The sequence below is a fragment of the Aquila chrysaetos genome, chromosome 13 (genome assembly GCF_900496995.4).
Source record: "Aquila chrysaetos chrysaetos chromosome 13, bAquChr1.4, whole genome shotgun sequence".
NCBI lineage: Eukaryota > Metazoa > Chordata > Aves > Accipitriformes > Accipitridae > Aquila > Aquila chrysaetos.
The window spans coordinates 378,102-391,247 of NC_044016.1; the positions used below are offsets into that span (position 1 = coordinate 378,102).

The 13,146-nt window shown below is 51.3% G+C and overlaps 2 protein-coding genes across 3 annotated transcripts in view; one reads left to right on the forward strand and one right to left on the reverse strand.

Moving 5' to 3' along the window:
• The first annotated feature begins 76 nt into the window (after positions 1–76).
• MEA1 (male-enhanced antigen 1) lies at positions 77–1,426 on the forward strand. The gene is made up of 3 exons (XM_030036232.2): positions 77–397; positions 519–645; positions 725–1,426. The coding sequence occupies exons 1-3, from the start codon at positions 131–133 to the stop codon at positions 886–888; spliced, it is 558 nt and encodes a 185-aa protein (XP_029892092.1). The 5' UTR covers positions 77–130; the 3' UTR covers positions 889–1,426.
• Positions 1,305–13,146, reverse strand: part of PPP2R5D (protein phosphatase 2 regulatory subunit B'delta) — a 32,055-nt gene continuing 20,213 nt past the window's right edge. For both annotated transcript variants that reach the window (XM_030036224.1, XM_030036223.2), the window contains exons 12-16: positions 12,850–12,977; positions 10,708–10,809; positions 5,251–5,323; positions 4,667–4,783; positions 1,305–4,293 (exon numbers count right to left, since the gene is read on the reverse strand). In XM_030036224.1, the coding sequence (XP_029892084.1) occupies positions 4,156–4,293; positions 4,667–4,783; positions 5,251–5,323; positions 10,708–10,809; positions 12,850–12,977 (558 nt within the window). In that variant the 3' untranslated portion in view covers positions 1,305–4,155. The remainder of the gene's footprint in view (positions 4,294–4,666; positions 4,784–5,250; positions 5,324–10,707; positions 10,810–12,849; positions 12,978–13,146) is intronic.

Genomic DNA, 13,146 nt, shown 5'->3' on the forward strand with positions numbered 1-13,146 from the left:
CGCCCGGAGGGGGGGGGGGGGGCGGAATGTCCGCCCCGGGACTACAACACCCACAGTGCTCCGCGGCAGCGGCGGCGCTTCCGGGTGGCGGCGGCGGCGGGGCCTCCCACCCCGGCACCGCGCCCGGTGGATGGCGGTGGCGCGGAGCATGGGGCCGGAGCGGGTGTGTCCCGAGGAACCGGGGCCGCCGGAGGCCCCCGACGGTGCGGCGGGCTGGAGCGGTGACGAGGAGGAAGAAGAAGAAGAGGAGGAGGAGGAAGAAGAAGAAGAAGGCGGCGGCGGGTATCTGTACCAGCCGCTGAGCCAAGAGCCGGAGCAGGGCCCCGGTGAGGCGGGCCCCCCCGCCGCCCCGGCGGGCTGCGCTGAGGCGGGCCCCGGCCTGCAGGAGCGGCTGCAGGTATCGCCAAGGGCCCTCCCGCCGGACCGGGCCGGGTTGGGGGAGAGCCGGCGGCGGGGCGGCGCGGTTCCACGGGGGGGAAGGAACGGGCCCGATCTCCGCTGCCCGCTTTTCTCTGCAGATGCTGAGGCTGCACCTGCCCGACCCGCCGGTGGACAGCGAGGAGGAGGAGGAGGATGAGGAGGCGGCGGCGGCTGCGGAAGGCGCAGCGGCTCAGAGCAGCCGAAGCTCCATCCCCATGGATGCAGGTAACGGGATCTCCGCCCAGGCTCTCCCGGCCGCCCCACGCCGGGCTCGGCCACGGTCTCACGCTGTCTCTGTTCCCAGAGCACGTGGAGCTGGTGAAGAGGACGATGGCCGGCGTGAAGCTTCCCACCCTGGGCATCCCCGCCTGGGCCAGCCAGATCTCGGAGGACCAGTGGAGGGACGTGGTGCAGCGCACGCTGCAGGCCCGGCAGAGCCTCGGTGGCCCCAGGCCCGAGTGGAAGTGAGGGCTGAGCTGCGGCGCGGGGGCTGCTAACCCCAGCCCTCCCTCCGCCGCGCAGGCGAGGCAGGCAGCCGCCGCCTCGGCGCCGAGCGGTGACGGGACTTGCCGGCATCGACCTTCCAGTTTCTCCCACTGACGTTGTCCGACTTCCCTTCCCACTCCTCCTTCCTGGTTCTGGCTGGCGCGTAAGTCCCCGCGATGTCCTTGTGTTGGCTTCCTCTGCCTGCGAGGAGCCCGACCTGTTTCCATACCCGTACACGTGCGGAGGGAGGGGGGTTGGCCGGCTTTGCCCATATTCCCTTGGGACAAACGCTGGATTCGTCCCTGTGCTGTCGGTGCTGAAGAAGTCCCTCTCCGCGCTAGGGGACCTCCTCCCAGGAGAAGGGCTGTGTGTTGGAGTATCAGAGGTGGAGTCCAATGTGTCTTTCCAAGAGATCGGTTTTATTTAGTTCTGTACATACAGGGACATCTGTACAAAATCCAACACTTTCATACTATGTAATGCTCTACTGAAAATAAAGTACACCATATGTACATATGAACTGTAAGCAGCTTAATACTTGTGTCCAGGGGGTGAATGCAGTAGTTAGTTAGTTTTGCTTGTTCCCTCAGGAGGAGGGAGCCAGGTGAAGTGGAAGAGGCAGCTCCAGTTCTGTCCATTTGGCTGATGTGGGGAAAGGCATAGGCAGAAATGAGCAGCACTAACGCTAGAAACCAAGTGTTGAGCAAGGGGCAGCTGTAGCGTGGCAGACGCAGGTCTGCGTATGAGCAGTACATGTGGCGGAGAGGGTGAACACACTCCCCCCTTTCTCACATGGTCCCCTTCCTAGATGTCCAGGACACCGGAATGAATAGGCAGCAAACTAACAGCAATGTGAAGGTACTAAGCGTAAGTTCCCTGACCCAGAACAAGACACACAAAGCTATGAGAACATCAAAGCCGTACAGCACGTAGTCGTGATGCGTTACAGTCCTGTCCCTGCACATGGCACAACTCCGGCGGCATTCCTCTGGCCGTGCTCGGCGACTGCCGGCAGAGACAGACCATCTGCAGGACAGTGACAACTTCGGCGCACCAGAAGTCTCCGTTCCTTCTGCAGGCAGAACAGCCCGCAGCAGGGAAAGGCAGCCACTGCCTAGCAGCAAGCAGGCTCGAGTGAGGGCACATACATGCTTGTAGCACTCTAAAAATGAGGTGGCGGCTTACAACGCAACGCTAAGCAGACGAATTGGAAAGCCTGTACTGCAACGGGAAGAAACATCCTCCCCAGCCCGAGCCCTGCGGCGGCTGGTGCTGGGCAGTCCTTGTCTCCGCTGTGCCCCAAAACGCCTGCCGCTCCTGTGAGCCATCCAGCATCACCCAGTGCATGTCTACATGCTGTGCCAGGCGTGAGGTAATTGATTGGCAGCTGACCATGAGCTCAGACTAATGTTCAAAATAAGCAATAACCTCCCTGAGGTGTTTCGTAAGTCTCCTGATGAACTGGCCCATTGCATGAAGCGGAGGGGAGGCGGGGTCCTGCACGACTGTGGGTGATCTCACACATAACTCACGCTTGCCAGCTGCTCCTAAGAGATGGTGGCATGCCTAACGAGGGCCAAACGGAAAGAGAGCTAAACAGGGCAGCAGGTACAGGATACACAGGGAAAAACCAGTTTAGTTTGGGTTGGGGTCAAGATGTGTTGCACACCAGCAGTAAGATTAGAGGGGATGAACCTCTGACCTGGGAATGGTTTACTGGTGAGGACAAGCAGATACACCAGGACCTTCTGCAACAACCCATGATGCTGCAAAGCAAGTGTCAGACTAGCACCGGCCCCATAAGCTCCCTGCGCTACTGCAAACCCACTTAAGCTTATATGTCAAGAAAGCAAGCGCAGCAGGTAAGAAGCAAGGAAGACCCCCTTTCCTACCACCTCAGCCTCTCTGAGGTGGCATCTTGGCCGGGCATTGAATCTGCACCACAAAAGGTAGGGGAGAAAGCCGGATCACAGTAGCACCCCAGTGCTGCGCAACCCCCTGGGCTATCAGCAAGTGCGCTCTAAATGCTAAATTAGCACAAGTCCCTGATGCACCATATGATAACTAACAAGGGCCTCAGGCCACAGCAGGTGCCAAAGTAACAGGGCAAGGCGAACTTTGCTCAGAGCACCCACGGAAGCAATTCAGCAGTAGCACCTAGCCATTGATCATAAAGAGGAGAGAACTGAACACTCAGGAATTCAGCCTGGCCCCGTAACATCTATCTGTTGCTCCCACTAAGTTTGGAGAAATGACTTTAGCAGCACAAGCTTCCTAGAAACCCTGGCCACTGCAGAGCTAAGGATGGGATACAGCGACAAAGGGAGAGAGCTGCAGGAGTATTTTAATTGAGCAGGTAGAGGAAAGAAAGCAGAAGTCAGTGGCTGACACCTGCTACAAAGCAGGAAGTTAATTCTGGGCCCACAATTAACCCAAGACACTGGGATGGAGACAAGTCAGCACGGACCAACACAAACAGCTGAAGGAATTCACTTTCCCACAAGAGAGCTTCTAAGGATGCTCTAAAGGGAGGGCTGCAATAGTATGTAGTGCTTGCACCCAGCTTTACTGAGGGTGGCAAAGCAATGAACCCCCACTCCACTGACAGGGGAACAGAAGGGGCTTGAAGCAAAAGAAAGATCGAAGCGAACATCTCCTCCGCTGTACGTAAGACCCTCCAGCTGCGAAGCTGCACCCCAAGGCAGGGTGGAGAGGCAGCAGAGCCCCCACAAACTCTGCCACACGCTCCTGCCCCGAGCTCAGGCAGACCTCTGACCGCCGCCGCAGGGCTTGACTGCACAGGCGGCACGGGGGCAGGCATTGCGGAGGTGGGCACTTGGGGCTTGTAGCAGCATGCTGAGCCACGCACGGTAGTCTCTGGCCAACCCAGAGCCTGTGTTGCGGAGCAGCGAGGCTCTGGTTCCCAGGCAGACTAAGAACCAGGCGGCAGCTGCAAGTGAAGCGACTCCTGCCTGGGCTGATACAATCACAGGTCAGGCAGGCTCCCTTCACGCACGCACACCCGAGGTGGAAAAGCAGGAGGAAGGAGGAAAAGCAGAAGGACATGACAGTGGTGAGATACAAGTTATAACGTAAAACCAGATCTACCCTGGAGGGATGTGGATGGAGTGGAGGACAGGCACAGCTCACCATGTTCATTCCTTATTTATACATGAGAACCAAGTGCATTTCCGTGACCCCTGGGGGAAAAGGATGGGGCAGAGCTTCCCGGGCCAGCTCCTGAGCCCGTCAGAGAGCCTCCTGGCTTGAGGTGAGAAACTCTTCTGCTCTCTTGTGGGCCTCCAGGGCTTTTATAGTGTAGACGTCCTGAGGAAGCTCAGATTTCCGGCGCAGCAAAACTTTCTCCTTCTTAATGTCTTTCAGCATCTACAGACAAACCAAAGGAGTCAGGGATCAGTAGCAAACCCCTTCACCCCTCCAGCCTCCCCATTCTCTGACTCCAACTGCTCTAGGATATGCTGGGTGACACCATAGCATGCTGCAGAACAGGCTGAGAGCCAAACACAGACTAAAAGGACATGGAAAAGTCCCACTTGCACTTTTTCCAGAGTGGGAAGATTAGATAAACTCCACTCTTCAGACTACAGGTTGATCACTAACAATCAGGGATGAGAGTAGGGACATTTACCCTCAGAAGACTTGGAAAGACCCAGTTCTGGCTGCTGGACCCCGGACTGACTATGCTGATGTCCTGGCTAGTCTGAGAGTAATTGTGGAAGGACCCTAGTCACCTACACACCTGCACAGCCTCCGTCTCCACCGTTTTCTTCAGTAGCTGTATATCCTCCGCAGTCGGGGTCTCCGTTTCCATACAGCAGACAGGAGGCAATGGTGGAGGTGCGTAATACATGGGGTACTGCAGAAAAACAGACAGCTGGAGAGTCAGCACACCATCCAACACCAAGCCTTCTCCCCCAGCATCCTAACACAGCCTGGCACGCTTCTTCCAGACGCCCTCTCCGGCGCCCGCAAAGGTAGCAGCAGGTACACAGCAGGAAAGGAGCATCTTCTCCTATCCATTCCTGCCTGTGCCCTCTGAGCCACAGCACGCTGCACGTGCAGCCACAGCTGAGAGAAGAGTCCATAAACACGTACATGCTCTCTACAAGGCATTACTTAGAGGTCAGTGCTACAGAGGGCCAGGCTGGTAAAACACTGCCAGCATCCCCAAGACACTGGGTTTTGGGAGGGACAGACCACTGCTGCAGCTGTGTGCGCAGGACTGAGATCAGGTGCTAGAGCCTGCTCTCATGAGCGCAGGAAGCAGGTCAAGACCCCCAGCACATTCTTGTCTCATTCATCCTAGGTCCTGCTGTCACCCACCTGGGGGTTCAGCCGGGCCAGCTCCTCTATTTTTTGCCACATTTCTTCTCGTTCCTTCATCCTGAACCTTCCCCTGGAAAGAGAGAGAGCACATAAGTGTGAACTCCCAGGGAAAGTGCAGCTTTCGCTCACAGGAAGACAAAAGCAAGAGACAGCAGAAAAGCGTAGGCACAGGGAAGAGCTGCTTTGTCCTTCAGAGACCCCTAATTCTATCTACAGGAGAGATATGGCAAGAAGAGGAGACACAATGCAGCTAGCAGGAGGTAGGCAAGCACACTCCTCCCTCACCTCAGAGCACAGGGCTGCAAAGGTACTTTTTCCCTGGCTTTGTGCTGCAGGAGTGGACCAGAGCAGCTGGTTTCTGGAGCAAAGCAATGACACCAGTTTGGATGTCAAACACAAATTTTCCTGGTGCCTTACAGATGCAGAGGGACAAACTGCCATTTCCAATAGAGTTGGGGCTCAACTGCCCACAGTTCCCTCTCCCCCTGGCCACGGCACACCAGAGAGCTGCTCAAACCTCCAGGCACAGCTCTTGAACTTGGCACAGATTTTGGCACAAACCTTAAGTGACCATTCAACTGGGCCACCTGTAAATCCCAGGGCAGTGAACGTTCCCTGCAAACAGAGGCGAGCACCCACCACTCCTTGTTATTCTCTTCTACATTTAAACATTTGTACTAATATCTCTGCTTTATTTCTAACTATCTGGCTTCCATCCCAGCTACTTCATTCTCTAGTGCCCTATGTATCCATGCTAAGGAAGTTCTTATACTCTGTAATCACCTCACACTCTTGAAATATATGTAAGAAAGGAGGCTAAAAATGAGAATGAAGCTGCCAAGCATTCAAGCAGCAGACTTGTCGTTGTTTAACCCCAGCCAGGAACTAAGCACCACGCAGCTGCTCGCTCACTCCCCCAGTGGGATGGGAGAGAGAAATGGGGGGGGGGGAAGGTAAAACTCCTGGGTTGAGATTATAACAGTTTAGTAGAACAGAAAGGAAGAAACTGATAATCGTAACAACAACAATAATAATAAAATGACAATAATAATAATAAAAGGATTGGAATATACAAAACAAGTGATGCACAATGCAATTGCTCACCACTTGCCAACCAATGCCCAGTTAGTTCCTGAGCAGCGATGCCCTCCAGCCCCGCTGCCCCCAGTTTATATACTGGGCATGACATCACATGGTATGGAATATGCCTTTGGCCAGTTAGGGTCAGCTGTCCTGGCTGTGTCCCCTCCCAACTTCTTGTGCCCCTCCAGCCTTCTTCCTGGCTGGGCATGAGAAGCTGAAAAACCCTTGACTTAGTCTAAACACTCCTTAACAACAACTGAAAACATCAGTGTGTTATCAACATTCTTCTCATACTGAACCCAAAACATAACACTATACCAGCTACTAGAAAGAAAATTAACTCTATCCCAGCTGAAACCAGGACGAGACTACTCCAAACAACCAAACCCCAAATGAATAACCCACACCTCATTTTCTGACAGAGCTCTGGAGAACTCTGCAGAGGACTGTGACCAGGAGTTAGCACTGATCTTCCCTAGCTCCTTCTTGCTGCATCCCCAGTTTCTCCAGAATCCTTTTTAACCTCTGGTAAACATAAATATACATATTACTCCAATCTTGCCACTGGAAATGCAGACTGATATGTCTGTCCACAAAGGCCCTCAAATCGTGAAGGCCACTGCCCCTCCGAAGCAACGTCTATTTTGCCGGTATCGTGTCTACTGCCATGCCATCTAAGGGTGTAACAAAGCTTATTTTGTTTGGCTGGACTACATCGCATTACTGGTCTGGTACACAGTGAGCCAAGGGCACTCATCCAGTCTTTCAGCTCCATGCATCTCTAGCACCAGTTCTTTCCTTTCAGATCACCAAAGCAGTTTGAATAGCATCGGGGAAGCCCTCCATTCCTCACTGCACTTCAAGATCCACCAGTTTACCCATCTCGTGCTCAGCTGATATTGCAAAAGACCACCTCGCAAAGAGTATACCGGTCTAACTAAGAGCAGTACTTCTAAAAATCTGAAAGCTTTACACCTGTGATCACTCTTTTTAGCCAAAGAAGTATTTCCAAAGAATGAAACAAACTTTCATCTTTATTTTGATGCCACATTGACTTAACTGTAGTATTACAACTGTCCAACATCCCTCTATAGGGGAAGCGCTCTGCCAACCTTATCAATCAGCCTGGCTTTGCCTCCTACACTAGGACATTTCCATTGCAGTTTATCTGAAAGTGTCACTCATCCACACGAGTCTTTGGAGAATCCCACCTTTCTAAACAGCAATGCCTCGCAGGACAGCGCTGAGTCTGTGGGAGCAGCACCCCCAGCCCTGCTTTCTGGGTGATGCGCACCTCATCGGTTCCCTTCATTCCTGACCCCATTACTAGCAGTATGAGAAAGCCCCCGGCAGGACATTTGGAAAAGAAAAGCTATATTGGGAGGTATCTTCTCCTCCTGAAGGGTTCTGATAATTCAAACAGCTTCAAGATGTCTGGGGAGATTAGCGAAGCACAGTCAGTCCATCTGCACTGAACAGCAGAGCCTCCCCACATGTCCCGGGGAAAGTCCGTCCCTCGGTGACCAGCCTTGGCATGTCAGTTGTAGGCATGGTAACTAACTAAAAACATGGCTAAGCCTTTTCTGAGCAGGCCTCTAAACATCTGGTTGCAGCCTAATTGCATACCTACAAGCTCTCTCCTTTTCAGTTTCACATTTACTGGCTTTGTTCGCACGTGCAGTCCTTCCCATGTGTGCTGTTTTCTAGTTCATAGCTCAAGGTCTCTAGCGGCTCATTGGGAAAACACTCCATAGGCGTCTTTCCCTTTTTCTGTCTACACTAAAGAAGCCTCAGCGTTTCAATCTCGTCAGTCTCACTGAATAGGGCCGAGGTCATGTGCAAAAAGCAAGGCATCGCACAGTTAAAGGTCAATCCTGCATTACAGCGACGCAGACAGCATTCCCACAGGCAGCCTTCAGCACGCTGCTTTACTCTAGAGGCACTCGGCATCACAGACTCACAGGTTTTTATTAGAAAAAAAAGTACTATTTCTACTCTGTTTAAGTCTTCGTGTTTGAAAAGAAAACAGCAATTGACTGCAATGCCACATTACTGTCCACCAACAGGCACGGCCTGCAGTCAGCTCTGCCAGGGAGGCAGCAGAAATGAGCTGCGGATGCAGCGTGTCTTCTCCATTGGAAGGGAGGCAACGGGACCTGCTGCTCACCAGAACAGGTCACAGCACTCTGCAGAAAGAAGAGCAGGTAGGGGAAGTGCAGGGACGGCACCCCAAACTCCGAGGCAGACTCTTCAGCTACGAAACGGTCTCGTTTCCTCGGGGAGACACCACAAAACACCACTTTCTCCCACCTGTGAAACATGCTTTTTCTAACCCTGTTTGTTCCAGCAACAATTTTGGTCTATTACACTCCAGAACATCTAGCCACAGTGTTAAGTGCACGTGGATTTGCTTATATTTCTTGGATATTTTAAAGACACGGAGGGAAAAGATGACATTTTCACAATGGACTTAAGCAAAGAACTTGAGCATACTGCTCTAGTACACCCAGCTTTCTAATCCATCTTCCCAAGTGCGTGCTCTTTTCTCCCACCATTGTCCTACATCCTATACAGTCCCAGGCCCCTTGCCCAACAAACGCCGATCTCCTCACATCTCCTCCTCTAATTTGTTGCCTTTATATATCCCATTCCTACTATCCATTGACACTAAGAATACCAGCCCCCCCCCACCCCAGCTCTTCACTGTACCTCTTCTCAAAGTCTCTACCTCCTTTCTGCCTCCTTGCCCGGAGAAGCTGCTCTTCTCCACCAGCCTGCTGTCCTACCCCATTCCCTTCCGCCACCGATTTCCCTTTCTAGTTGTTTCCCAGCCTGTCCCTACAGACCTTTCACAATGTTCCTCTCCCAGCTCTAGCATCCCTTCAGAGGGCGACCTTTTCACACTTCTCAAGCCCGGAACAGCTGCTAATGCTGTGCTAGCAACAGCAGAGTTGACCCTTCTTGTTTTTGCCCAGAAAGGCCTCCTTAGCTGGGTCCCTGTGGCAGGGAAATCCCACTTAGCTGAGGAATTGTATCATGCTCACTGTAGGGAAACTCATCTCAGATTCAGCTGCTAAAAGGCACTTTTACATCCTGCCCACCAAGTTTTCAACTGACATTTTACCAAATTTGGTTATCTACGAGAGCAAAAGGTATATCCTTGATAAAAACCCAACACAAGGTTTTCTGAAGCATAATTAGGCAGAGAGGCACTAGAGAAAAAAAAAAATCATCTTAACATGAGCAGAAAACAGTGCAGCTCTACCCATCCATTTCTTGGACAGCTCTGAGCTGCTTTGTTGACCTTTTCCAGAACAATCCTCCATTAGCCACACACCAATGCTGGGAACAGTCACACTCAGCAGGTCAGCATGGGTAGAAGCTAACAGGCAGAAAAAGCTCCCGATGGAAACACCAGGTAGATCTCATAGTAAATGTGCTGTCACTGTGACTTAAAATATACGTGCAGACATATGTGGGCTTCACAAATGCCCTAGAATGGGCAGGGGGTGGGGGACAATAAAAAAAAATCTTGCTTGCTCCCCATTTAGATGTTAACAAAACCTGAATTTCTCGGGTTACCCATTCCCAAGCTCTAATTCATATCTCAACGTTGTTATTCATTATTATTTCACAAAACAAGTGAATGTATCCCAGAGCTCCCCACTGCCAGCAAGGGTTAGCCCTGCTCTCCCCACCACCACCCTTGTGGCAGCCCTGGCTCACCCAGGAATGAGAAGCACTATTTTACATCACTAAGTCAGCAGAAAACAAGTCATACAAGCACCAAAACCAGCACAAGAAAGCAGAAAAAGTGGAGTTTTTTCCTCTTTACAGCATCATTGCACAGGTACTTGCTGAGCTCAGATTTTATCCCCACCATTTCCTCTTTGAAATTCCAGGTATTATTCCATCTTTATTACTGGAAAACTGAAAGTGTCCTGTGGCAGGAAAGATGCATTATGCCCACTGCAGCAAAGCTCTTCAGAAAAGTCTCTCTCAAGCAGCAGGATTCCACTGGCATCACTATGACATATATGAACTGGTAAATATTTCCAAGGCAGAGCATAAGCATCTCTGCAAAGCTGAGTATCCTCTACATTGTAATTTATTTCCTCATAACCCAGCAAACTCTGTCAGTCTTTTCCAAGCTCCCTGCTTCAGCAGAACTGAAAGGATTTTTATCAGGGCACACATTTTACCTCTTCTCATCCCTACACATAGTTATTGCTGAGGAATCCTACTTTTTGACAAAATTATTTGCACCACCTTTCCATTTCCCCTCTGCCTGCTGGGATCTACCATCTCTTACTGTACCCCAAGGAGACTCCAGGATGAGCTCAAGTTACTTGGCAAGAACCTCTTACTCACTTCTGCTTCTCTGCCTTGTATTGCTGCGTGCAGTCATCAAATAGCTTTTGGTTCATCTCCATGAACAGCTTCAGTGCATTGTAGATCAGCCCATGGATTGTCCTGCAAAGAAATGAGGAAAGGAGAACAAGTCATGGTGGTATCCTCCAGGTACTAAGCACTGAGTTAGCGCCAGCAGCACAGACAAGAGCTAACAGCAGCAGCAACTCATACCACAGCAACGTGACAAAAGATTTTCACACAGTCCCAGCTCTTCGCATGGAAAAACCCCCACCACAAACACAGCAGAGACTATCACCCAGGGCGAAAGAGACAGAGAAGAAAGAGAAGACCACTGGGACAGGTCTGTTCTACTGTGGTCAGACTAATGAGTGCAAAAGGACGCATTCATGCATTTATTTCTTGTAGTTAGAAACTGGAAAGGAAGGATGCTAGGGACCTGCTCAGGGCTGTTCTCAGGGGGCCTTTACCTAATCTAGCTTTAGTGTCTCCCACAGTTCACCTCGCATATACACAATTACTTTTTTGGGCTGCCCAGTATTCAGTCATGAGCTTTGTCACTGAGCTGCCCAAAACACAGACATTCAGCAGCCCTGTAGAGACAGGAACCAGCACAAAGAATACCACAGAAGAAAAGCTGACTTCATGTCAGCAATTTATGGATAGGTTGCACTGTATGTGAGCGCTCTCTGGGCCAAGGACTCTCCCAGGGAATAAATACAAGTATTGAAGCTGTCTCTGAAATACCTGACCCAGAGGCAAAAGATAAGAGACTCAGTAGATTGAGCTCTGTGCCTCAACAGCTGTACAGATGGAATAAGAGAGAGAGCTACAGCCCTGCTGGACTTACGCAGGCTGTCTGACAAAGTGCTAGAGTAGACGAGCTATGGGAAGAAGGGGAGAATCTGAGGTACTCAACCAGCCCTGAGATGAAGTAGCTACTGCTAAAACAAAGACAAGGAGAAATAAAAGGAAAACACCTTCAGGACTTCTGCCATACCACTGGGAAGGAGACAAGAAGAAAAGACAGAAACAGCAAAATCATGAATCTTGACTGGTGCACTAAGGAAACAGAACTGCTGAAGGATTTCAGACAAGAACATAAAGTCCTTTTCTGAACTCTGATCAGGAGGGGCAGTAACACTGAGTGAAAACATGTCTGTGCACATCTGTCTGCAAGCGCACATGCATATGTGCACACACATCGTATGTGTGTGTGCATGCATGTACGTGCCCGTCTGCACATGCATGTGCCTGTTGGCGCACGCATGCGTATCTGGGCGTTTGTGTGTGTTCATGTCTGTGTGGCTGTGTCCACCCCAGTCTTTAGAGCACCCTTGACTGGTGGCTCAAGTTCGTGCTTCCCAATACAATAAAGAGAAGGAAGCAGTCAAACAGCAGACTAGTGGGGAGCTCTCTGCAAACAAGTTCCACCTCACAATCCTGTCTTTGCTACCACAGTATAGTCCTAAGCCCTGGACTCACCCAGCCTCCCTAGAATTAATTATTTTGCTGGAGGATTTTAGGATCTTGGCTGTGGGCTGAGTAATTTTAGCTAATTCATTAAAAAGGAAATGCATTTTACAACTTGAATTAACCAGGTAAGGAATCAACTGAAGAAGCAGTAGGAAGAAAGGAAGTTGATGGGAGAACCATAAAACAGACTAGTACTGGGGAACCAGACACAGAGGGCAATCACTTGACATTGGACATCTGCCCAGTTAGTTCTGCTTTCTCCATTCTTTCTGTGTTCAAGGAGTCAGGCACCGCATTAGCCAAGGTCTCTGGTCATGTTCAGCATATGTGTGATCATTAGTTAACAAGCAGCCAGAAGTCGGCTGGAAAACCTACTGCACACCTCCAAGAGACCAGCAGCATTAGTGATATGCAGGTATCAAACTCTGGGTAGACTCAATGGCCCCAAGGCGGGTCATTGCAGGTGCCTGACCCCTTGCAAAAGCAGGCCGCTGTGGTCTGCTGCGGCACTTTTCCATGCTGATATTACTAACAACCCCTCTGTCTCAGCACCTGGTGTCACCAAGTGCCATGCGTCGTTGCACTGTAGCAGCATGCCCCAAGATTGCTAGTAGGTCAAGCAATCCTGCATGCACAGCAAGTGCCAGGGCATGTGGAAAGACCTACTTGTTCCAGTGACTCTTGGAGTTCTTGTAGAGTGCTGGAAACATGATCGGGAGAATTTTGGCTGCGTTATCGCTGATCAGGCTCATGATATATTCGTTGTTCCAATAGTACAGCGCTCGCTCTGCCACCTGCAGTGGGAGAGAAAGCCATCCTTGAAGAGGCTCCTTCCAGTAACACCTGTGGTGCACAGGGAAACTGTGCAGTGCTGAGGCCAGAGCTTGCCACCACCCAGCCGAGGAGCAAATGCTTCCCCACAGCATGGGCAGCAGGGCTGACCTTCGCCAACTTCCACAAGGC